At 52.1% G+C, this 23,712-nt stretch overlaps 1 protein-coding gene across 2 annotated transcripts; it reads right to left on the minus strand.

Annotated features, from left to right (window-relative positions):
• Positions 1-3,066: 3,066 nt before the first annotated feature.
• On the minus strand, positions 3,067-23,712 carry DEDD (death effector domain containing). 2 transcript variants are annotated; one of them, XM_026717703.2, is made up of 5 exons: positions 23,450-23,712; positions 10,940-11,346; positions 8,219-8,326; positions 5,270-5,416; positions 3,067-3,662 (listed from the first exon to the last, which is right to left on the minus strand). In XM_026717703.2, exons 2-5 carry the CDS (start codon positions 11,301-11,303, stop codon positions 3,286-3,288), a joined length of 996 nt encoding a protein of 331 aa, XP_026573488.2. In that variant the 5' UTR covers positions 11,304-11,346; positions 23,450-23,712; the 3' UTR covers positions 3,067-3,285. The 2 variants fall into 2 exon arrangements, with proteins under 2 accessions (XP_026573488.2, XP_087769965.1); XM_087913839.1 differs by lacking the exon at positions 23,450-23,712 and adding an exon at positions 20,951-21,194.

Consider the following 23,712-nt stretch of genomic DNA (forward strand, 5'->3'; position numbering starts at 1 on the left):
GTATGTATGTATGTATGTATGTATGTATGTATGTATGTGGATTCAGCTTTGTTGGGTATCTTCCCACGTCATTGTAGTTGTGCTTTTAAAGTTGTAGCTACAACTTTAAAAGCACAACTAATGACGTGGGAAAATGCCCGAACAAAGCTAAATGCCATACATGTAAGTACCACGAAAACTTAAAAAACATATATATATATATATATATTTTTTTTCCCCAGGGAGCCAACCAATCCCAACAGCTGCACCGAACAAAGGCAGAATTTTTTTTTAATTATCATCGTCATCATCACCATCATCATTTCAGGGAAAAAAACAAAAAAAAAACCAAGGTACAATTAGGGAACATGGCCAGTTATACTGGCATTCTCCTTAAAACAAAAATAATCATAACAAGTCACTGATTTTACACCAATTTGTGTCAGAATTATCATGGACAATAACAGGGATTTGCAACGATTCGGCTTTTGGGAACTTGGCGAGGCAGCCGGTGTGGGGGCGGACAGAGAAAAGGGGCTCCCAAGTCCAGCTGGACCATTTAAAGCCAAACCAAGCGCCTTGTTATGGGCCCAGTTTAAGCAGCCAATGGAGTCAATGGGCAGGGGGGTGTCATCACTTTTCCTGGACTTGCTTCAGTCAAGAAGCGGGTTTTCACAGAGGAAAATTGAGAGGGAATTTACTGAGGAAATTTTTTTGGGGGGGAGGAATTGAGAAGCGCGGCCCAGCGCTTCGGATTTGGAAAACAAGTGTGTGTGTGTGTGTGTGTGACTTTTGTGGGGCCCCCCCCGGCATCAGAACCAATACAGGCAACTCACGGAAGCGGGCACCTCCAGAAAAAAAAAAAAAAAAAAACGGCCTGTGCAATTTTTAAGGTTGGCGGCTGTGCAATTTTGGAAAAGAGGAGGAGGGGCCTGCTTGGTGAGCCCCCGCGAAAGGGGGTCGCCGTTGGCTCCTGCATGCCAACGCTCCCAAAGCGCGGGGGGGGTGGGGGTGGGGTGGGGGCTTTGCTCCCGAACCAAATCCGAAGCGCTCTGACGCACCTTCGTGAAAAATCCACCGTTTTGCCGGCCTACGAAGAGAAGCGGAAAGGCAAAACGTTGAACACAAACTCGTAACACGGTGTGCGTGTGTGTGTGTCTTCAATCCGTGGCCCCTTTTAAGACTGGTGGGCTTCAACTCCCAGCAAAGCTGGGAGTTGAAGCCCACCAGTCTTAAAAGGGGCCACGGTTGGGGATCTCACGGTTGGGGATCTCTGTCGTAACGGATGGAATCCGCTTTTCCCCCTGTGAGTCCACCTGGATAAACTGGGACGCCGGCTGGCTGGTTCCCAGTTCCTTTGCCCTGCTTGGATGGAGCCTTCCCGACCCAGAAGGGGTCCGCCATCTTGAAGTAGTCAGCCAGGAGGGGGGTGAGGTGGGGTGGTCTTGCTGGGAAGCAAAGGGAGGCAGCTTAGAGCCTTCAACCACGGCAACTTTGAAGACTGGTGGACTTCCAACTCCCGGAATTCCTCGGGCTGGAAAAATTCTGGGAACGGGAGTCCAGAACTCTTCAGGTCGCTACGGTTGGCGAGCCCTGAGCGAGAGGGCTTGGCTGATGCTTGCCAAGGCTTCCATGTCATTTAAAGGGGGGGTCCCAATGGAAGCGATGCCCGGGCACCCAACGAAAAGGAGCCCAGCGCGGGTTGAAGAACCGAGGCCTTCCTCCCGGGCTGCTCGATTTTCCCCACTAATGGAGCCCAGCAAATCCCCGTAGCGGAGAGGAAAAAGGGACAGCTTGACAAGGCCTGGGGAGTTGCGGGGGTTTTACCCAAAACGTAAATCCCCACAGCTGAACCCTGGCGGAGCCCGGAGACAACCTGGCCGTCTCCCCAGAGAAAATGGAAATTTGGACGCCACAGGCGCTCAGCACCCTGGGAAGCAAGGGAGAGTTGGGGCGGCAGCTCCGAGCGTCTTTGGGACCTATTTGGGTTTTGTCCCGACAGGGAGGGAAGTCAGGATGGGACGGCGGGCAAAGCCCTGGAGGAACAGAACCGGTCAGCTAAGCCAACAGGACCCCATAAAGGCCCCTCAGCTCCTCCAACAAGGGAGTCCCTTCTCCGGGGGGCAGGGGTCTTCCTTTCCATCTTGGGGGAGGGGGGGTGCACGGCTGAGGAGGGGGAGAGGAAAAGGCACAGATGGGATGGAGGGAAGGGACGGAGCCGAGAGCGCGACTTCAGAGGAGCTGCTTAGCCAAAGGGGGGGGGGTCCCCGATCTCCGGGCGGGCGGGGGGTCCTCTCTCCAACCGCGGCCGCTTTCCAGACTTGTGGGCTTGGCTGGGGAATCCTGGGAGCGGAAGTCTGTGCGTCTGAAAGCGGCCAGCCTCCTCCTGGTCTCCTCCGACCCACAAGGCCATCTCCCTATCCCACACCGAAGTGGGCGGGGGGGGTTCGAGCAGCCGCCGTGGGCTCCCCCTCGTCTCGTGCCCCACCTCGGCGGAGCTTCACGCGAGACCCCCCCGCCTCCACCCCTCCCCTCCCCCTCCCTGCTTTAATGCCGTTACTACAGACGCGGGAGCAGCTGAATGGAAATTTAAAAAGAGAAAAGACACCCCAGCCCACCCCTGATGGGGGGGCCGAGCCCCCTCCCCTCCCCGGGAGCCAAGGCCTCCCTTTCCGCCCCCCCCACTTCCCTTGCAGAGAGACAGGAATGGGGGGCAAGAACGAGCTTTTTGAATAGGAAAAGGGATGATGAATCGAGGGGGCCTGCCTTCGGGGGCCTGCGTTGTGTGGGGCGACGGTGGGCAAATGAATCGCAGGGCAACGACACTGGAACGACGGAAAAGCCGGACAGCACAAGAGGGGCAGGCGGGAAGAAAGGACCGCCGGACACCGTTTGGGGGGGGAGGTCTCGCCCCCCCACCGATGCTCAGCGAGCCCAGGGGAAAAGGGGCTCCCCCTCGAGGCAGAGGTGTGAGACCGGCCTCTCCTCCGACTCCCCACTTCCAGTTCCCGCTGGGGGGGGAAGGGGAAAAAAAACAAAAAAACCAGTATATCCTCCCACGCAAAAAAAGACTTCGTTCCGTATAGGTGACCGATTTTGTTCCTCGGAGATATAATCCCCCGTTCTCTCCCCGCTCCCTTTTCTTTAAGGAAAATAATTTTTTGCCAAAAAAAAAGAAAAAAATAAGAAAGAAAAGAAAAATATTCCTCCCAAGGAGAGGCGGGGCCGGAAGAAAAACAAAAAAAGAGGAGGGGGGAGAACCACCCCAAAAAAAACCCCCCCCCACGAACTATCCACCGCCGGGGTTCAAGGGGCCGTCTGCAGCATCAAGTTCCTCAGGAGTTTCTGGCGGCCCACCTCGTAATCCTCTTCATCCACATTGACCAGGAGTTTGATGGCCTCGTGGCCCACGGCCTGCTTGAGCGAGTCTGTGATGAAGACGCCCTTCAGCGCCTCCAGCAAGGAGCCATTGATGTAGTCGCGCCAGAAGGCGTCCAGGTACGTCAGCTCCGAGAACTTGATGTCGCAGATGATGGAGCCCAGGTCCCGCGACTTCAGGATCGTGTTGGCCTGGCTGAAACGTTCAAACTGGCGCTCCAGGGGGTCCTGCTTGTTGGAGAAGACGTTGCCCTCCAGGGCCGTCTCGTGCTGGCAGTATTCGGCCCGGACTCGGAGGCGGATATCTGCAGGTGGGGGGGTGGGGGGTGGAGAGAGAGACACAGGCGGGAGCGTTAAAGAGGCAACTGGGCTGGGAGGAACAGACCAAACCCCGCGAAAAATCTCAGGTGAGGAATTCGGGCGGGGCAATTTCAAATCCAGCGCGAAGAGTCTGGGATTCTGCTGGGAAGGCCTGTGGTTTCTCTCAAAACATTTTATTTTGCTTTCAGGAGAGCGGGAGGGAGAGAAGGACGTAGAGATTCCCACAATGGAAGAATGGAGGGTGAAGTTCATGGAAAATTAGAAGAGCTGGCAAAATTGACAATTTAATTTATTTATTTGATTGCTAGGGACGCCCTTTCCGAGCAAACGATAATTTCTTTAATTTGGATGAAAAAGAAAAGACTTTCTCTAGCTTTGTTCTTACTTGGAAAACCCTTTTTGGATTGAAACAGAAAGAAACAAAAACTTTTTAATTTCATTTTTAATGGTTTGCGATGGCAGAAATACGGCGCACTGTCGTTCCCCCTTAAAGCAACAGGTTTCTACAGTTGACATTTGAATTTCAACTGGAGACAATCAGGAGTCAGCCCTATTTTGTCCTTCCTTTTCTTGGTTCGCACTCCTAACCTTGATTCTTTCCTGCCTTTTCCCCCCACTAACTCTTGCTTTTTCGGTTTTCTTCTCTTTTATTTTTGTTGAAACTTAATAAAGTCTTTTTTTAAAAAAAAAGAAAGAAAGAAAGAAAAAGAAGAAGGGGCTCATCTGCTGCTGGCTGACCCTTGACGCTGGGAGGTGTAGCAACAACCTGTGGACAGCCATGCTTAGCCTGTCCCTAGGCTGCATGGGGTTGGACTAGTCCAGGGGGTCGCCAACCTTTTGGACCTCAGGGACCACCAAACTCATCATTTTAAATCCTGCGGACGAGAGACCCTGGGAAAATCTCCCCAAAATCTGCAGGAAAATCCCCCACCCCGGTTTCCTATCGATCGATCGTTCTTTACTTGGGATCTCCAGCTCCGTTCTCAGGGAGAGAGAGGAGAGACTTTTGGCTTCACGCAAGGAAAGCAGCAGAAGCTGCGGAAGTCTTTCTTTCTCTCCCCCAAACTCTGCCAGAAATGAGTCTTTGTCGGCGCAGCCTCTTGGAGCAGGAGGCCTTGCAGGGTCCCAAAGACTCATTTCTGGCAGAGTTTGGGAGAGAGAGAAAGGAAGACTTTGGCTGCTTTCCTTGCGTGCAGCCAAAAGCAGAAGAAGAAAGAAGCGGAAAGAAGCAGCCCGGTGGCCAGGCCAGGCCAAGCGCGTGGGGCAAGTTCCCCCCCCCTTTCCCCCCTCCCCTCACTACCTCGTGTTGTGCACAATGCAAGTGACGCAAGCCTTGTGTGTGGCAAGCCTTGTGTTCCCCTGCAGCCTGGATTAATTGATTTGGGGGTGGCATTTCTCTGCGGGCCACCAAAATTTTCTTGCGGACCACCCAGTGGTCCCCGGCCCACCAGTTGGCGACCACTGGACCAGAAGACCACTGGGGTCATTTCCAACCCTATGACTCTATGCCGTTCGAGGAGGCCGGTGGATCTGGTGGCAAATGGGCAGAGCCCTGAGAGTCCGGCGTAAAGTGGCTGTCGGGAAACCTCACCGCAGGTCTGTTTGTCCTTCGGATCCGGCGTCACAGACTTCCTCCTTTTCCGCTGGTTCCCGAGTAGCGCCCTTCCCCGGCCGGACCGCTTGGTGCAGATCTGGGGACCCGAAGAGGAGCAGCAGACCAACGGGTGGTGGGGAGGCACTGTGGACACACACACAAATGTCAAAGAGTTCAAAGCCAGGCAAGGGTTGCTTTGGGCGACAACGGAAATTAAGCCGCTCGGTCTGCCTCAGCGGCTGAGGTGATAAGAGAGAAGAAAGAAGGAGACTGAGAGAGGGTGAGTTCTAGTTCTCCCACAGGCATGGAAGTGGTCGGGTGACTTGGGAGCCAGGCTGTGGCCTTGAAGAACCAGGATAGTCATTCCTGTTAGCCCTGTGAGCTAGTCCAGACAAGAAGCATCAACTAGGCCTATCTTTATTGTAGGATTATACCCGTTTCCCCCAAAATAAGACCCTGTCTTATATATATATATTTGTGGCCACCAAAAAATGCACCAGGGCTTATTTTCGGGGGATGCATCGTCCACTGGCTAACCTCACTCGCATGCATTGCCCCCGGCCTCCTTTTCGCTGTCACAGGCCTTCAGGAACTACTTCTTCTGCAGCAGGCAAGGCTTTCCTGAAGGCCTCTGCAGCCCACAGGATCGATCCAGAGGTCTGTTCTCAGCTCCAGAGGCCTTCAGGGAAGCCTTGCCAGCTTTGCCGGCTGCAGAAGAAATGGGCCGGCAAGGCAGATATCGGGGTGTGCAAGGCCTGGCTACAACTGTCCCAAGGCAAGTAGTAGGGCAGTTCCACACACACACACACACACCCATTCACACCCTAGCGTAATTTTTTACCCATCCACTCTGGAGTAGTAGGAATCTTAATTAGGGCTTATTTTGAGAGTAGGGTTTATATTGGGCACGTGTAAAAAAAATCAAGCTAGGGCCGAAGACAAGTTTCTGCGGCCAGCCTGGCTATATGCCAAAGGTGCACAGAATGCTGTGACCTTCCCACAGAAGTGGTACCTGTTGATCTGCTTGCACTTGCTTCCTTTCAAACTGCTCGGTGGGCATGAGCTGAGGCGAGGATGGAGCTCGCCCTGTTGTGCGATGCTGGCGTCTCAGTGCCACCCAGCGGGGGGAGCCACCTGACGAGCTGGCACCTTTAACCATTGAACGGTTATCTAGAAATTGGGTTGGCGTTGCAAATGACTGAGGATCTCCTTCCTTGAAGCCTGGTTGGGAAGGCCTGTTTGCATCCAGAATTTAACACACACACACACACACACACACACACACACACACCAATTAAGGTGGATTTCTCTCCCCTGTTTTGTCACCTTATTCCTTCATCCCATCTCTCTCAATTTTGTTCCTTCCCATTCCCTTTCTCCCCCTTCCCAATACTTCTCTGTCTGTCTCTCTCTTTCATCTTTCTCTCTTCTCTTTCTGTCTCTCTCTCCTCTCTCTCTGTCTCTCTCTCCTTTCTTTCCCTCCCTCCCTCTCTCCTCTCTCTTTCTCTATCTGTCTGTCTCTCTCCTCTCTCTTTCTCTGTCTCTGTCTCTCCTTTCTCTCTCTCTCTTTCTCTTTCTTTCTCTCTCTCTCTGTCTGTGCGTCTCTTTCTCTCTCCTTCTCTCTCGTGTTTCTGCTGAAAGGAAAGGAATATTTTGCTCGTGTTTTCCTGCAAGGGAGTAGCCCGTGAGAGAACAAGTGGCGTATAGCGGCGACAGGCAGCCTGTGAACCCTTTACAGCTTCTGTAATCCTCTAATACTGTTGACCCGCAATACAGTCAGAGTTTCGTCTACGTCCTATTAATAGACGAGAAACAAGGAAACAGGCCGCCGGGACGACATCGTCCCACAAAATGGAGGCCCAAGCAACTTTTATCCGCCCAAGCTACGAAAAAGGATGATTACTACAACCGCAGGGCAAACCAATGAAAGCACCCCATCTATTATTAAATGATAAACATGCTGCAAGTTAGCGCCCTATATTTTGTCTTATGGGGCTTAAGAAGCTCAAGAGGCAATGGAACTTCGGCCCTAAGGCTCCCGGTTAGGTCGCTTAGTGGTAGGTTGCTTCTCTCTTTGATGAGTTGCTTCTTGCCCTGCCTTCAAATGCTTTGGAGAAGAGCTTGACTCCCTCTTCTTTGGGGCAGCCCCTCAAATCCTGGAAGGCTGCTATCATGTCCCCTCTGGTCCTTCTTTTCATTAGCCGTACCCAGTTCCCGCAACCGTTCTTCATACAATTTAGCCTCCAGACCTTTGATCATTTTAGCTGCTCCTCTCTACACTCTTTTTAGACCCTCAACATCTTTTTTTTTTGTACTGTGGTGATCAACTCTGGTCTCATCACTGCCACAGTGATCACGGTGTGGTATACTGGCAGCCGCGGATAGAAAGACATTACAGAGGGTGGTGAGCACAGCACAAAACACCGTGGGCTGTTCCCTGACACCACTAGATGACCTCTCTCAGGCTCGCTGCCTTGGAAGAGTGAGGAAAATTCTCAGGGACGACTCACACCCCAGTCAGCACTTCTTCACTCTCCTACCATCGGGTATGTAAGAGAAATAGAAGCAGAGCCAGCCGCACCAACAGGCTGAAGAACAGTTTCTACTCGTGGGCTGTCAGACTCTTGAACGGAAAATAAGTTCACGTCAACATAGTTGGACAGACTTGTGGAGCCAGCATGTTGCGCAACAAGGTCACCTAGTGTAATAAGATTGGGACCGGGTTAGAGACTTCTGTCCTCACTGTGAGTTGTGTTGTGGGGAGGTGGGGTTTGCACACGAAGGGGGGCTCAGCCAATCTCACTGAACACATGTTGTACGCTTGACAATAAAAGTAATAATAACAGGTGACTTTTAAGTCAAGATGCCAAACCGAAGGGTGCCAACGTTACAGCATCCGGAGACGACAACAGCTTTCAGAGGTTGGAGACGTGCATGGAATCTCACCAGATTTGTGTTGGTGCACAGGACCATGCTCCGTACCGCTATGGGCTCGGGGTGTCACATAGCGAATTGAAGTCTCTTCGAGATACTTATCGACGAGGTCCGGGCATACTGAGCGGGGAGAAAGGAAAAACGTGTGAAAAGACAAACTGCCAGCAATATTAAAAAAACTAATAATCATCATTTGAGACACAGGTTCGTCCACGACCACAACTGAGCCCAACATTTGCGTTGCTAAGTGAGATAGTTGTTAAGGGAGTTTTGCCCCGTTTTTACGATTTTTTTCTTGCCACCATGAAGTGAATCGTGGCGGGTGTTCAATGTCGACTCATCAAATATTTCCGTTGCCAACAGAAAGGGAGGGGAGAAAGGGGGTTTGAAAGAGCAGTGTGGCAGCTTGCAAACCGAAACGGCATTCCATAAATGTTTTCAAAGATAGTTAACTAGGAGACCGAAGTTTCTGCCCGGCAAATTTCTAACTGGAGAGTTCTGGGCTATGGAGGTGTCCCATTGGAGAATATGAATTACGATACACCCAGAGGGATGTGGGGGTGGGGGAAACCAGGGCCGAGGGTGACAGTGAATGACATGTCTCAGTGCCGGACATGTTAACTCCCGATAAATCCTTTTGAAGTTCTGGAAGTTTGCCTCGAGACTCAGGGTTTAGCCCAGGACACTGCAGCCGTCATAAATATGAGTCAGTTGCCAAGCATCTGAATGCAAATCATGTGACCGTGGTGGTGGTGGGGAATGCTGCAATGGTTTTAAGTATGAAAAATGGTCACTTTTTTTTTTCAGAGGTGGGATTCATCCGGTTCTGACCAGTTCTGAAGAACCGGTAGCGGAAATTTGGGAGTCGTTCGGAGAACCGGCCAATCCCACCTCCGACTGGCCCCGCCAAGCCCATCTCTTCTCTGCCTCCTGAGTCCCAGCTGGGGCTCCTCTGGTTGCCCTGCCCAGGAGAACGGAGCTGGAAAGCAGGTTAGTGGGGTGGGGAGGGAAGGGGGATTTGGCAGTATACCCTTCCCCTGCCACGCCCACCAAGCCACGCCCACAGAACCGGTAGTAAAAAAAAAAAAATTGAATCCCACCACTGGGGCCATTGTAACTTTGACCGTCACTAAATGAACTGCTCTAAGTCAAGGACTTCCTGTATACACACAGCGCTAACGTGATGCCTTCTTGGAACACCAGCGTGAGGTTTCTACCCAAGAAGAGAAGGAGAAGTGAGTTTTAAATTACAGTTCTTAAAAACCAAAAGATGAGGTGCAGAAGAAAATCAGAAGACAGCGGCCTTCTGAAAAAGGTCGAATCTCCAATCTGTTCTTTTTTTATTTTATTTTATCGCAGCTTTAAATGGCAAAAAAAAAACAGAGAAAAATGTCTATTAAGCAGAACGAGGGCTGAGAAAACACTTCCGGCCACGCAGACAAACAAGGGAAGACGTAATCACAGACCAAACTTCCCCGGGTGTTTTGTTTTTGGTAAGTTTCCAAAAAGCAGCGGGATGGAATCCAGCTGACGGATCAGACGAGTTGACTCGTCTAACGCAGTGAAACAACGCAAAAAAATGTCACTGCACAAGTCGCGCGCCGCCTTTGGGGCGGCTCCACGCAGCCGTTTGCCTGCAGGGTGCAGCTCGACAAACCTGCAGAAATCTCCCCGGGTGGCTCGGGGGAATGTTTCCCCACCTGGTCCAAGGTTTAACACCTCTGGACTTCAACTCCCAGAATTCCCCAGCCAGCTGGATCCAATTCTGGAACAGGTAATCCTCGACTTCACAACCATCGGGGGTGTTTGAGCAACGGCTGGGATTCAACCTTGCAACGGCACTGGAAAAAAAGTTACTTTACAACCAACCGGTCCTTGCATCGTTGACCCTCCCAACGTCCCCAGAGTTACGTAGTCCAAATGATGCAGTTGGCCGTCCAGCATGTATTTAGGATGGTTGCAGAGTTCAAAGGTCATGTGACTGACCATCCCAGCTGGCTTTCGACGCGCAAATCCCCAAGGCTGGGATTTAGGTGGTTCGGACCAGTTTGGGCCAACGGGACGCTAGTTTTACATCAGCTTCGCCGAACTGGTCGTTGCAAGGACCAGCTGGCCCCGCCCGCCCTATCCCACCCGTGCCATAATTCTATGTATCATATTAGCTCAGGTTTGGAGGGGTGGGGGGCCTAGAGGTGGAGCTCCCTCCTCACAATTGGGAGGCTGTGAGTTCGATCCTAGGTAGAAGGCAGATATTTTTCTCCCTGGGCATGATGAACAAAACTCTGCGCTGGAGACGGGAAGGGCATCTGGCCAGTAAAACATGGTGATGATATTAGCTCAGGTTTCTGATCGGCTTTGGCTTTGGCGGAGGGCGCCCACCCCAACTCTGCACTGGAGACGGGAAGGGCATCTGGCCAGTAAAACATGGTGATGGTATTAGCTCAGGTTTCTGATCGGCTTTGGCTTTGGCGGAGGGGGCCCACTCCTGCGGTTACCACAGCTCCACCTGTTGGACGGGCTCCCGCTACCCGTCCTCTCCTGGAGCTGCTGCTACTGATAAGACCCCCCCAAAGAAGCGAGGAGCTCACTACTCAATCAACTCCTCCTACTGGTCTGCTTGCCGGCCAGATCTAAACACATCACGGGGGCCCTTGAGTTTGACACGTCCGCTCCAGGGCTGGGCTGCTACTGGTTCGCACCGGTGCAGGCGAACCGGATGCTAATTTTACATACCAGCCTTCCTCCTCTTCAAGGTGACGTAGGGCAACAGGTCATGGCGAGTGATGATCCTCAACAGCTGCAGCACCTGGCGGAAGTTGGTCTCGTCGCAGCGGCCCTGTCGCTCTAGCGCCAGGAGGAAGTCCCGCCCGCTGCGGATCATGCCCCGCTCGTAGTCGTCGATGACGTCCACGAAGAGGAACGACAGCACGCGGACGTCGCGGTGAGTCAGGTGGGTGCCCACAATGTCAAACATGCGGTGGAGGCTGTAGAGGCCGTGCTCCCAGTCCCCCTCCTCCTCCGGCCAGGCTTGCTGGTGGCTCCGTTTCAAGGTTGCCATCTTGGGCGACGGCGAGAACCGGCCCCGGCCGCCCAGCATCCAGGGGAACGGAGGGGATGGTGGCTCTCCTTCACCTGGGGCACTGGAAGAGAGGAAAGCAAGTTCGGGTCAGAGACGCGAGGCCCCTGGGGGCACCTTAGACTGCAATTCGGGCCAAACAGGTTTAAGTTAGGAGAGAGATCTGGCTGTCCGGAATGGTTTTGCCCAGTGACTTGATCTGTGGGGTCCAGGACCAGTTTCATGACCCAGCTAGGTAACAACATCAGCGCTAGAAGGGAGTGGGGTTTGAGGAGGAGGAGGAGGAGGAGAAGGCCTGTGGGGTCCTTGGGGCTCTCTGAGCTTGGTGGCTTTCTTGCAGACCTCTGCCCAGACTTGCCCAGACCCCGAAAAGGACAGCTTCGCTGACAGAACCCCTGGGAATCCAACCCAGCTAGATTTTCCAACCGACAAGAACACCTGGAGAAAGGTGGGCCGGCCGTTACCTAATCCCATAACAAACCCGTTCAAAGCCTCACAGATGACAACTGGCACTCAGTGCAACTGGTGGATTCCCTGCGCTGCCTCTGAAGCAAGGAACGGCTGTGACTATTCAGAGTTCTCTCCGGAAGAGGATAGGTGCAGCTCGGGGTTGAAACTGGGGGGCGGAGGGAGAGGAGGGGGCTTGGTTGCTAACTGAGCTTGGTGCTTTTCTTCCAGATGTTTCATGACCCAACTAGGAAACATCAGTGCTAGAAGGGGGTGAAGTTTGGGACGAGGAGGAGTTGGAGGAGGAGCAGTTGGAGGAGCAGTTGTTGGAAGAGAAAGAGTTGGAGGATGAGGAATTGTTGGAGGAGGGGTTGGAGGAGGAGTAAGAATTGTTGGAGGAGGAGGAGTTGGAGGAGTTGAAGGAGGAGGAGTTGGAGGAGGAAGAATTGTTGGAGGAAGAATTGGAGGAGGAGGAGTTGGAGGAGTTGAAGGAGGAGGAGTTGGAGGAGGAAGAATTGTTGGAGGAGGAGGAGTTGGAGGATGAAGAATTGTTGGAGGAGGAGGAGTTGGAGGACGAAGAATTGTTGGAGGAGGAGTAAGAATTGTTGGAGGACGAGGAGTTGGAGGCAGAGTTGGAGAAGGAGTTGTTGGAAGACGAGGAGTTGGAGGAGGAAGAATTGTTGGAGGAGGAGGAGTTGGAGGAGGAGGAGGACTGTGGGCTCCTTGGTGCTCTCTGAGCCTGGTGATTTTCTTGTAGACATCTCATGACCCAACGAGGAAGCATCATCAGTGCTAGAAGGAAGTGAGGTTTGCTCTCTGTTTAGCACTGTTGAAGGCGCCTAGTTTGTGCGAGAAAACAACTACAACGACGTGGTCCTTCCTCTTCCCCTCCGCACACCCCACTCCCTTCTAGCAGGGAACATGCCAGACACTCAGTAGGGCTGAGGACGTTCCCTAGTTGGGTAATGAAACACCTTCCCAAAAAAAGCAAACTCAGAGAGCCTCAAGGATCCCACAACCCTCCTCCACTCTCTTCTAACCTGGATGACGTTATCTAGTTGGGTCGTGAAATGTCTGCACGAAAACCACCCAGCTCAGGGGTCCCGGAGAACCCCGCGATTCTCTCTCTTCCGCCGCCACGTCTTCTGTCCTCCTGGCCTTGTTTGAGGCGGGGAGGTGTTTCTTCTAGGGCTCTGAAGAAATACCCTCCGGGGCGTCTGGTTCTCACGGAACACAAGAAGCAACCACGTTGGGAAGGAGAACTTAGGGAAAGGCCAACCCTAGAAAGCCTCTTCCGTTAGATGAGGAAGCATTTGGTACCCAATTAAAATACGATCCTTTTGTTACCCGTTTTTCTTGGATCCAGGCCCAACTGATGCGCTAAAGGACATTTCTTGGCCAGGGGTGGCCCTCTTAGTGCCAAAAGGCGCTTCAGGCGTATGTTTAAAAATACTTTTGAGGCGGGGAGGGGAGGGGAGGAGAGAGGGAGAGAGAGAGGCCGGGAACAGAAAAATATAGATTTTTGTTCAAAATGGATTCTTTTTTTAATTGAAAAAACAAAAATAAATACAAGCCAGAATTCCAGGCCAGGGAACCTGCCTGCTGGTTCAACCGTTTCGCACACGTTCAAATCAGAATAGAGCGGAAGGGGGGAACCTTGGAGGTCATCTAGTTCAGTGACTGCCAACCGGTGGGCCGGGGACCACTGGTGGTCTGCGAGAAAATTTTGGTGGTCCGCAGAGAAATGTCCCCGTTCCCCCCCCAACAAAGCGATTAATCCAGGCTGCGCAAAAACACAAGGCTGCGACACCCACAGGGCCCGTGGGAACACAAGGCTTGCGTCGCTTGCATTGCGAACCACACGAGGTAGTGAGGGGAAGCATGAAGTGGGCGAACTTGCCCCCCGCGCCCCCCGCCTGGCCACTGGGCTGCTTCTTTCTTCTAAAAAGTCTTTCTTTCCCTCCCCCAAACTCTGCCAGAAATGAGTCTTTGGGACCCTGCAAGGCCTTTCCTGCTCCAAGAGGCTACAAAGACTCATTTCTGGCAGCGTTTGGGGGAGAGAAAGAAAGACTTCTGCTGCTGCTTCTGTTTTCCTTGCATGAAGCCAAAAGTCTCTCCTCTCCTCCCCCCGAGAACGGAGCTGGAGACAATATCCTGAGATCCCAAATAAAGAACGATCGATCGGTAGGAAAACGGGGTGGGGGATTTTCCTGCAGACTTTTTTGGGGGTTTTCCCAAGGTCTCTGGTCTGCGGGATTTAAAATGATGAGTTTGGTGGTCCCTGAGGTCCCAAAAGGTTGCCGACCCCTGATCTAGTCCAACCCCCTCCCCAAGGAGGAGGCCCCGAGAGCAGATCCCAACTGCATCCCGGGCTGCTTAAGTTCCCCGCACGTGACGGCCGTATCAGCAAACGTTCCAGGCCGCATTCCCACAGGTCCTCGTCTGGTCTTCTAGAGAAGTCACCACGTTTGCAAACAGCGTTGTCTTTCGAGGGACACCTGAACTGAGCTCAGGAACCCCTACAACCCACGAAGCCTTCCTCCCTATGATTAGAAGTTCTCGACTTACAACCAATCGCTTACTGACCATTCGAAGTTACGACAGACCTGGGAAAAGGTACTTCCACCCCGGATTTGAAGTTCCAAATTTTCCCCGCCCCGGTCACATGGCAACAGGCTGACATTTAACAGCAATTGCAAGACCAGGATTTATGCTTTTGCCGAAACTCTTTATTTATTTTCTGTTTCTGATACAATATAAATGCCCCAAGAACGAACAATGGCTAAGCTTTAAAAAAAACACAGCATTCGTTTTGCAACCATCCCAAGAAAGGTCAGGAAATCAGTCACAGTCACATGAGGATTTTTGCTCAACCACCAGTGGGACCTATGGCCATAATTGTGGGCTCAGTCACGGTCACAAGTGAAGGACTACCTGTGCAAAAAAAAAAAAAAAAAGGGTGCCTGAATATCTGAACGATCCAAACTAGGAAAGGAAGAGACGAGTAAAATAAGGTTTGCAAAGTTCGGCCAAAGGCATTAGGAAATGCAGGCAGACCTCAACCTACGACTACAACTGAGCCCCAAATTTCTGTTGCTGAGGGAGAAATCTGTTGAGTGAGTTTTGCCTCCTTTTACGACTTTCCTCGCCATGGTTGTTAAAGGGAATCCCCGCAGTTAAGTAACACAGTGAAGCCGATACGGATTCCCTGCCGACTTTGCTTGTTAGAAGGTCACGAAAGGGGATTCCCTTAGCCCCTCCCCCCCCCAGGGAAAATGCGACCGCCGTAAGTATGAACCCGCTGTCAAGCATCAAAATGTAAATCGCTTACAGCGACCATGGGGATGCTGCCATGGTCCTAGGTGTGAAAGATGGCCATAAGTCACTTTTTGGAGTGCTGTTGTAACTTCGGTCACTAAACGAACTGTCGTAACTCGAGGACCACCTGTATTTCTCAACTTCACTGGCCCAGAGCTTTTCATGAAGGAAGTCCCAGGTTCAATTCTTCCTAACTTCTCCAGAATCTCAGAAAGCCACTTGCCAATAGCCAACGTCCACCAGGTATATGCGTTCGCACACCGTGGTACGTCGTGTTCCATCGTGGTTTGATGAACGAGCCACAATTTTCACCCTGGTCATAACGGACTCGTGGGAATCAAGCACTGCACTGACACGGGACCAGGATTGGCTAGATAGCGTCATCGGAGCCATGGATTTGGACAAACTCAGGAAGGCCGTGGAGGACACCAGGGCGGGGAGGAGGATGGGTTCGTGAAGAAATCGGACACGGAGCCCAATCCAGGCCGGTCCAAGAAATGGAAGATCACAGAATGGATTCTGGGGCGGTCATGTTGTCACCCCAAAGGAGCTCACAGGGCTGCCGTGGAGGAATAAAATCAGTGGAGACCACCAGGTGTAGCCATGATGGCAAACCTATGACACGTGTGCCGGATGTGGCACGCAGAGCCATCCCTGCTGGCACAGGAGCTGTCGCCCCAGCTCAGTTCCACTGCGCATGTATGCGCGCCTCCCACCAGCCAGCTGATTGTTGGGTACCTGCTGCGCATCCATGGGGCGCATACATGCACGGGCATGCGCAGAGGGGCGGGGGAGCACGGAGGGGGTTTGCACGTGCATGTATAAGGGGCAGGAGAACGCGGGGGTTCATGCGCACATGCACAGGGGCGGAGGGGGAGCGGGCGAATGCGCAGGTGCACATGCAGGGGGAGCATGAGGGTTTGTGTGCGTATGCGCAGGGGGAGGGGGGTCACATGGGCCGTCACACGCACATGCGCAGGGGTCACACATGCATTGTATTACACACACACACACACACACACACACGCACTTTCGGCATGCGACCAAGGTTAGCCATCACGGATGATACCACCATAAACTACGATCGAAAAGGCAGGATAAAAATTGCAAGGAAATAAAGAAACAACTAAGTTAAACCCTCAGTTTAGTGGCCGCTGGAAGTTACAACAGCACTTTGAAAAGCCTCCAGAAATCGTGGCCGCTCCATCACTGGAGGCTTTGAAGAAGGAGCGGTCTGGCATTGCCTAGGTGGTCCTGCGTGAGCAGGGGGCTGGACTAGAAGACCTCCAAAGGTCCCTTTCCAGGTCATTCAGTCTATTCTAAGGTAAGTTATGACTGCTTTTCACACTTAACGGCCACTGAAGCATCCCCATGGTCAAAATGTGATCCAAATTCGGACGCTTGGCAACCTGTTCATAACTCGTAATGCCTTTAGTGTCCCGGAGGAGGTGGAGGAGGCCAAGTTATCCCCTCTTGAGACCTTCTGGGGAAGCCAGATTCACTCTGGAACCTAACTTAACATCTTTGATGACTTGTGTAACAAGGGTGACAAGAAATGTCATAAAACGGGGCAAAGCTGACTTTGACTTAACGATGGGATGCTTGGGCTCAATTGGGGTCATAAGTCAAGGACTATCTGCCCCAAGACCCAGATTCAGGCTAATCCCAAGGAACCCAGACAAACCACGTTATGCTTAGCACTACTGTGTTGATTCAACCAATAAACCAGGGGTGGGATTGAGCCGGTTCTTACCGGTTCTACAGAACCGGGAGCGGAAATTTGGAGTCGTTCAGAGAACCGGCCAATCCCACCTCTGACTGGCCCCGCCAACCCCATCTTCTATTCTCCGCCTCCCCTTGAGTCCCAGCTGATCGGCTGGGTCTCCTTTGGTTGCCCTGCACAGGAGAACGGAGCTGGAAAGCAGGTCAGTGGGGTTGGGAGGGAAGGGGGATTTGGGAGTATATCCTTCCCCTGTCACGCCCGCCAAGCCACGCTACACTCACTAAGCCACAGCCACAGAACTGGTAGTAAAAATTTTTGAATCCCACCACTGCATCCAGGCCTGCTTTAATCATCTTAGTTGCTCTTCTCTGCACTTTTTCCCAAATCTCAGCATGTATTTTGTACTGTGGAGACCAAAACTGGATCCTGTATTCCGGGTGTGGTCTTAAGCCACACCCCCTGCCACGCCCACCAAGCCACGTCCACAGAACCAGTAGTAAAAAAAAATATTTGAATCCCACCACTGCAAGAAATGGTTGTAAGTTGAGGGCCCTCTTAGGCAAGTCTCTAGAAACCATATAATAAAACCATTATAAACAAACAAAAAAAACAACCCTCCAGAATGGAAAAAAAAATTGTAATATAGCGACCAAGGCATGCTATCTATAACAAATTCGCCACACAAACCACACACATACTGGGCCCACTTGACATGCTGGCCCGGCACCTGCGGGGTGTGTGTGTGTGTGTGTGTGTGTGTGTGTGTAAAACCTCCTTCCTCTTCAGGGACTTCCAGATCTCAGTGGGGGGAGCAGATCCAGGTGACACAGGGCAGGTGTGTCCATCCATCCATCAATCAGTCAAACATTTCCTATCAATGCACAAGAAGTGTACACTGAAATTGAAAGGCACGACAGAGGAACACGACCACAAACGAATGGGTGGCCGACGCGATGATGGGCACAGTCACTCCAACAGTGAGATGGGCAGTATCTAAATTTGATAAATAAAACACGCCCCCCCCCATTTCTTCCAGATTCTCCCGCTTTTGGAAAAATCCAGCCTTTCAAGAAAGGGTGTGCTGCTTCTAGTTCACAGAGGTTCGGGCGAACCGGTAGCTAATTTTTTTAAAAAAATCATTTTTAATGGCCTGTTCAGTCAACCGGCAAATCCCACCCGGCTGGCTGGCCCCACCCACCCCTCCCCTCCCTGGAGCCTCCGTGTTTTGGGTCCCAGGTAAGCACAGGGCCTGCGTGGAGGCTCAGGGAAGGCGAGAAACAGGCCTCCCAGAAGTTTGGGCCGGTTTCCAGCTTCCAGAGAGCCCGTGGAGCCGGGGAGGTCAATCTTGGCTCTCCTGGAGACTCAAGAAGAGTCCAGGAAGGGCTAAAATGCCCCCCTCTCACCAGTGGTGGGATTCAAAAAATTTTACTACCAGTTTTGTGGCTGTGGCTTAGTGAGCGTAGCGTGGCTTGGCTGACGTGGTAGGGGAAGGATCTACTGCCAAATCCCCCTTCCCCCCTCAACCCCACTAACCTGCTTTCCAGCTCTGTTCTCCTGGGCAGGGCAACCAAAGAAGACCCGGCTGTGGGTGTGGTTTGATGGGCGTGGCATTCTGTGGGCGTGGCTATGTGGGCATGGCAGGGGGAAAGTGACTGCAAAATCCCCCTTCCCTCCCCACCCCACTGACCTGCTTTCCAGCTCCGTTCTCCTGGGCAGGGCAACCAAAGGAGACCCAGCCGATCAGCTGGGACTCAATGGGAGGCAGAGACAAGGTGGGCTTGGCGGGGCCAGTCAGAGGTGGGTTTGGCCGGTTCTCCGAACGACTCCCAAATTTCCGCTGGTCAGAACCGGCTAGGTACCACCTCTGCCTCCCACCGTGGTGCAGGAGGCCGACTAAGCCACGCCCACCCAGTAACCGTGCAGAGAACCCACTGCTAAAAGATTTTTTTGAAGCCCACCCTGCTTTGAAGTGACCCGCACCAGCAAAAATAGCAGCCGCTTTCACAAAGGCGGAAAGCCAAGCCAATGAAAGACACCACAGTGTCGCGATACGCAACGCGCCGCACACGCTAATTCAATGGGCCAGGAGTGTCCAGTGGGGGCTTCGCTGCTCCCCGCCCCGCCAAAGTGTCACATGGGGAGCAGCCACGCTCTCAAAGACCAACGCATCTCACAGGGGGTTACGAAGGGGTTACTAGAGGACATAGTAGCATAGATAGGTGGTCCTCGACGGATGACCACAATTGAGAGCCCCGATTCTTGAGGTCTGCCCCGTTTTACAACCGTTCTTGCCGCAGCTGTCAAGTGAATCGCTGCAGTTGTTAAGTGAGCCACGTGGTTAAGTGAATCTGGCTTGTCAGGTGGTCACAAAAGGGGGTTGCATGACTCTCGGGGGACACTGCAACAGTCGTTAACTGTGACAAATGGTTCGAAGTCACTTTTCTCGGTGCCGAACGGCCGCTGAAACAAATGTTGCAAGTCGAGGACTTCTTGCACTCAAGTCCCTGAAATCCGCAAATCCGGTGAATACAACTAATCCCTACCTTTCACAAACAAATACGAGCTGGTAGAGTTTGATTTTAAAAATAAATAAATAAACGGTTGTAGTAGGCCTACTACGCTTTGAAGTGGTTCAAAGGAGAGGTCTCCAACCTCGGCCCCTTTAAGACCTGTGGACTTCAACTCCCAGAGCTCCTCAGCCAGCAAAGCAGGGGTTGTGGACTTCAACTCCCAGAATTCCTGGGAGTTGAAGTCCACAGGCCTTAAAGGGGCCGAGGTTGGAGAGCCCTCCTTTAAATCCCTTCACTCAAGACAAGAGAATTACGCTGATCTGCTGCCTGCGGGATTACTGAGATAACGGATCTAAACTCAGAACAGTTCAGCCATTTTCAAGCAGCTTTCCTTCCCCTCCTTCACAAGCGTTAAGATTCGCCTCTCTGATGAGAAAGTACACCGGATCGGACACGTTTGCACACCAAACAGGACGCTCCTTCCTGAATGCTGCGCATCTTCACCGTTCGTTGAAACAAGGTTTACGATACGCCGGATGAAAAGTTGGGTTGCAGGGGGTGATATGGAGAATTGGAGGAAGGAACACTTGCAGGCCCAAAAAGCCCTCTCGTATTTCTATGTGGGGAGCTAGCCTTTGAAAACGGGTAGTTTAAAACATCCCCAGCCATGTACTCCATAGGTTTTCCGAGCGATGTGGTTCCAAGTTCCACATCAGAGGTCGCCCAAATCACGGAAAGGCCTCCCCAAACTCTTATTTCACTAAACAGGCCTAGTCTTCAGATATGCAGGGGCTCCCTGAGGGCAGCTGGCCTCTTGCAGAGGTTTTCGGTGGGTTTGCCTTGCCAACTTGTACATAAACAGAGAAAATCAGACCCGATTCCCTTTGAGCATTGATGTTACCTGGTTAGGTAGTGAAACACCTGCAAGGAAGCAACCGAGATCAGGGAGCCCCAAGAACCCCACAATCTTCCTCCTTCCCTTTTCCTGCTCCATTCCACAAACACTACTCCCTTCTAGCACTGATGAAGTTACCTAGTTGGGTCATGAAACATCTGTCCAAAAAAAAAAAAAAAAAAGAACCCAGCTCAGAGAGCAACGGGCACCTTACAGTCCTCCTCCTTCCCATCACTTCCCCTTCTCTTCCACTCCACAAACCCCATTTCCCCCTCCAGTACTGATGATGTCTCCTAGTTGGGTCATGAAATGTTTTGCAAGCAAACAAGGAAGCCTCAAAGAGCACCACGAATGACAGAGTTTAACCCTGGTTATCCTCATTTTCTTCAAATAGGCACAAGAAGCTAAAATTAAGTCACCACTCCGTCCCACATGTTGATCAAGTGTCGTTTTAAGAGTCTCTCTCAAACCGAGGTCCCCAAACTGGGCCACTTTAAGACTTGTGGATTTAAAACTCTGCTGGCTGGAGAATTCTGGGAGTTTGAAGTCCACAAGTCTTAAAGTGGCCCAGTTTGGGGAGCCCTGCTCTCAAAGGCATCCTTAACAGACTTACTTCTCGACAGCCCCTGAAAACTCATCCGCGTCTCACCTAAAAGGGCAGGTCAGTCAACGGGAAGGTAAGGCAGCATTACGCTCTACTTGTGTTAATGAGTCACTGGTTGCGTTATGGCAGCCCTTGAGATACCTTAGCTTATGACAACTGTGGCACACTAACCTTAGGTCTTTGTTATTCTCCTGAGATTCCTGCGTGGACATGTCTTGCATAAGTGATAGGGCACAAAGGATCAGGTGTAAACATACACGTTTAAATCGGTTTAAAAAGAGAAACAGTCCCTGCCCCAGCAAAGAGATTTCATTTGTGGCTCTTAATAGGGCAAGTTTTCTCCTAGAGTTTATTTTTCAGTCCATGCCTCACAGCCAAAACAGGTGTCCTCACTCTCTCTCTTTTTTTTTTCAGGCTGTAAAAAAGAAAAAATGATATGAATAAGAGCCCCCAAATGACCTGCAAACTTCAGTTGAGTTTCTTTCTGCCTGGAGTTGTGGGAGCTCCACCGCAGGCAGCCTTTTAGAAGATACCGGACAGCTTGAGCAGGGGGTTGGACTAGAAGACCTCTGAGGCCCCTTCCAAACCCTGAATTCTATTCTTTTCTTCCCCTCTCCTGACCACGGGCAAAGGGCGTCCCTCTCCCGAGGCAGAAAATAGGCTCAGTTTTCAGTCACTCAAAAATAGCTGAAGAGATGATCATAGGGTAAGAATGAAGATAATTGAGGCTACCGTATTTAAAAGATGGTAGCGGTTGACTTATGCCTCAGTCTGTAAGGAATATTTCAAAACTTTTCTCCTTGCTTACGGGAGCCGCCTTCATTGTGCAGCTTTTGGGTTCGTAAGTTGCTCTCTGAGCTTGGTTGTTTTCTTGCAGACCTTTCATGACCCAAGGAGGGAACATCATCAATGAAGAGAGTGGGGTTTATCAGGAGAAGGGGGAGAGGAGGAAAAGGAGAACTGTGGGGTCCTTGGTGCCCCAGTTAACAATAACCAATTGAATAACATAATCAGTGCTAAAATGGGGAAGGGGAGGAGGAGGAAGAGGAGGAGGAAGAGAACTGTGTTCCTCAACTAACATTAATTAACAATCAGAGCTAAAACATGGTGGGGGAGGAGGAGGATGATGGTGGGATGCTTAAACTTGCTTGCTTTGCTGCAGACATTTCATGACCCGACAAGGTAACACATCAGTGCAAGAAGATACGTGTTGACAAAACCCTATTTCTCCTTTCCAGAAGACGTTTTTGCTTCCTTCTCTAAAGGCTGTACTCTTATTTAAACCTGAAACCATTTCCAATCGTTTTTAAAACAGAAACTCACCAAAATAAAACCTTTCCCAACTAACCAAGAAAACTAGACCTGCAAATGCTGGGGATCTGACTGGGTTGCATTTCGTCAAGGCAGCTGATATATTGTTTTATCGGTTAAGAGATTGATGATCTAAAACAGGGGTCTCCAACCTTAGCAACTTTAAGATTTGTGGACTTCAACTCCCAGAATTCCTCAGCCAGCTTTGCTGGCTGAGGAATTCTGGGAGTTGAAGTCCACAAATCTTAAAGTTGCTAAGGTTGGAGACCCCTGACCTAAAAAACTGAGACCTCCAATCTTGGCCACTTTTTAAGACTTTGTGGACTTCGATTCTCAGAATTCCCCAGCCAGCAAAGAGGAAGTCCTCGATTTACAACCCTTCATTTAGTGACCAAAGTTAAATCATCACTGAAAAAAAAAAAAGCGACCGATGACTGTTTTTCGCACTTTATGACCGTTGCAGGGATTAAAATCCAGACCCTTGGAAACGGACTCATTTTTATGACGGTTGCAGCATCCCGGGGCTACGTGATCCTCTTTGTGACCAGCAAAGTCACTGCGGAAGCCAGATTTGCACCACCTTACAACCAACTTACACAACCGCAATGGTGCACTTAACCACAGCGGCAAGGCAAGTCATACAATGAGCTGAAACTCCCTTCAACAACTGTCCAGCTTAGCGGTGGAAACCCTGAGCTCCCTTGTGGCCGTAAGGTCGGGGACTAGAGCAACTGGGGAATTCTGGGAATCGAAGTCCACCTAAGCCTTCCAGTTTGGACACCCCTGGATTAAAATATTGTGGTTATTTCCCTCCCAGCTTCCAACCCCCCCCCTCCCCAGCACCAAATCCTCCTCTGAGACCCCTCCATTTCCTGGCTTTGGGGGCCCTGAGGACTGGCTGGCTGGCTGGCAAGGCAGCGCAACTGGGGGAGGGCAGGGGTCTTCTCTCCCCCAAGCCCCCAAGTCTGGACTGGCTCACTTGGGGGCGAAAGGAGGAGAAAGCCAGGCCTGCGAAGCTCACGCCCCCAAATACGCCCCCTCCCCGTCCTGCCCCAAAGACCCCCCAGGTCTTGCCCCTCCCCACACCGCCCCTCCCTGCAGAACTTCAATGGGCGGGAAGGCCGAGCTCCCCCTCCACAATTAGGAGTGGGCCAGCCCCCCCCCGCCGCCGCTCAAGCCCCTGGGGTGGGGGCTCCGGCCCTCCCCTCCCCTCAGCCGCCCCCGGGGAATGCCTGCCTGCCCCAGGGCCACGGGGCAGGGCCGGCCCCTCCCTTCCTCGGCCGCCCCTCCCCAATTAGGCCTGTGGCTCCTCCCACCCTCCGCCCGCCCCGCCCGCCCGCGCGCCTCGCCCCCTCTCACTTTCTCCTCAGGGCCGCCGGGAAGCCATGTTGGGCCCAGCCGCTCCGCGCCCCCCCGGTGACGACCCGGCCACGGGCGCCGCCGCCGCCGCCGCAGCAGCAACAGGAACATCCGGGCAACCAGCGCCTCCTACTTGGAGAGAGAGAGTGGGAGAGAGAGAGGGAAAGAGAGGGAGAGAGAGAGACGACATCCGGGCCTCCCTAACCTCCCGACCGGGTTCCAACCCGTGGGCGCGGCGAAACGGGAAGCGCCATCTTTATGAC

This window comes from Pseudonaja textilis, chromosome 16, assembly GCF_049901715.1.
Source record: "Pseudonaja textilis isolate UNSWEBS1 chromosome 16, rPseTex1.2, whole genome shotgun sequence".
In the NCBI taxonomy this organism is placed as follows: Eukaryota; Metazoa; Chordata; class Lepidosauria; order Squamata; family Elapidae; genus Pseudonaja; species Pseudonaja textilis.

Excerpts from the sequence above, each read along its gene's own strand:
- DEDD (XM_087913839.1), bottom strand. The coding sequence starts at position 21,000 with ATGCAAGACATGTCCACGCAGGAATCTCAGGAGAATAACAAAGACCTA. Across the intron at positions 5,417-8,218 it reads TGTGCACCAACACAAATCTG|TGCCTCCCCACCACCCGTTG; the intron begins GTGAGATTCCAT and ends GTGTGTCCACAG. Across the intron at positions 3,663-5,269 it reads GAAGGACAAACAGACCTGCG|ATATCCGCCTCCGAGTCCGG; the intron begins GTGAGGTTTCCC and ends CCCCACCTGCAG.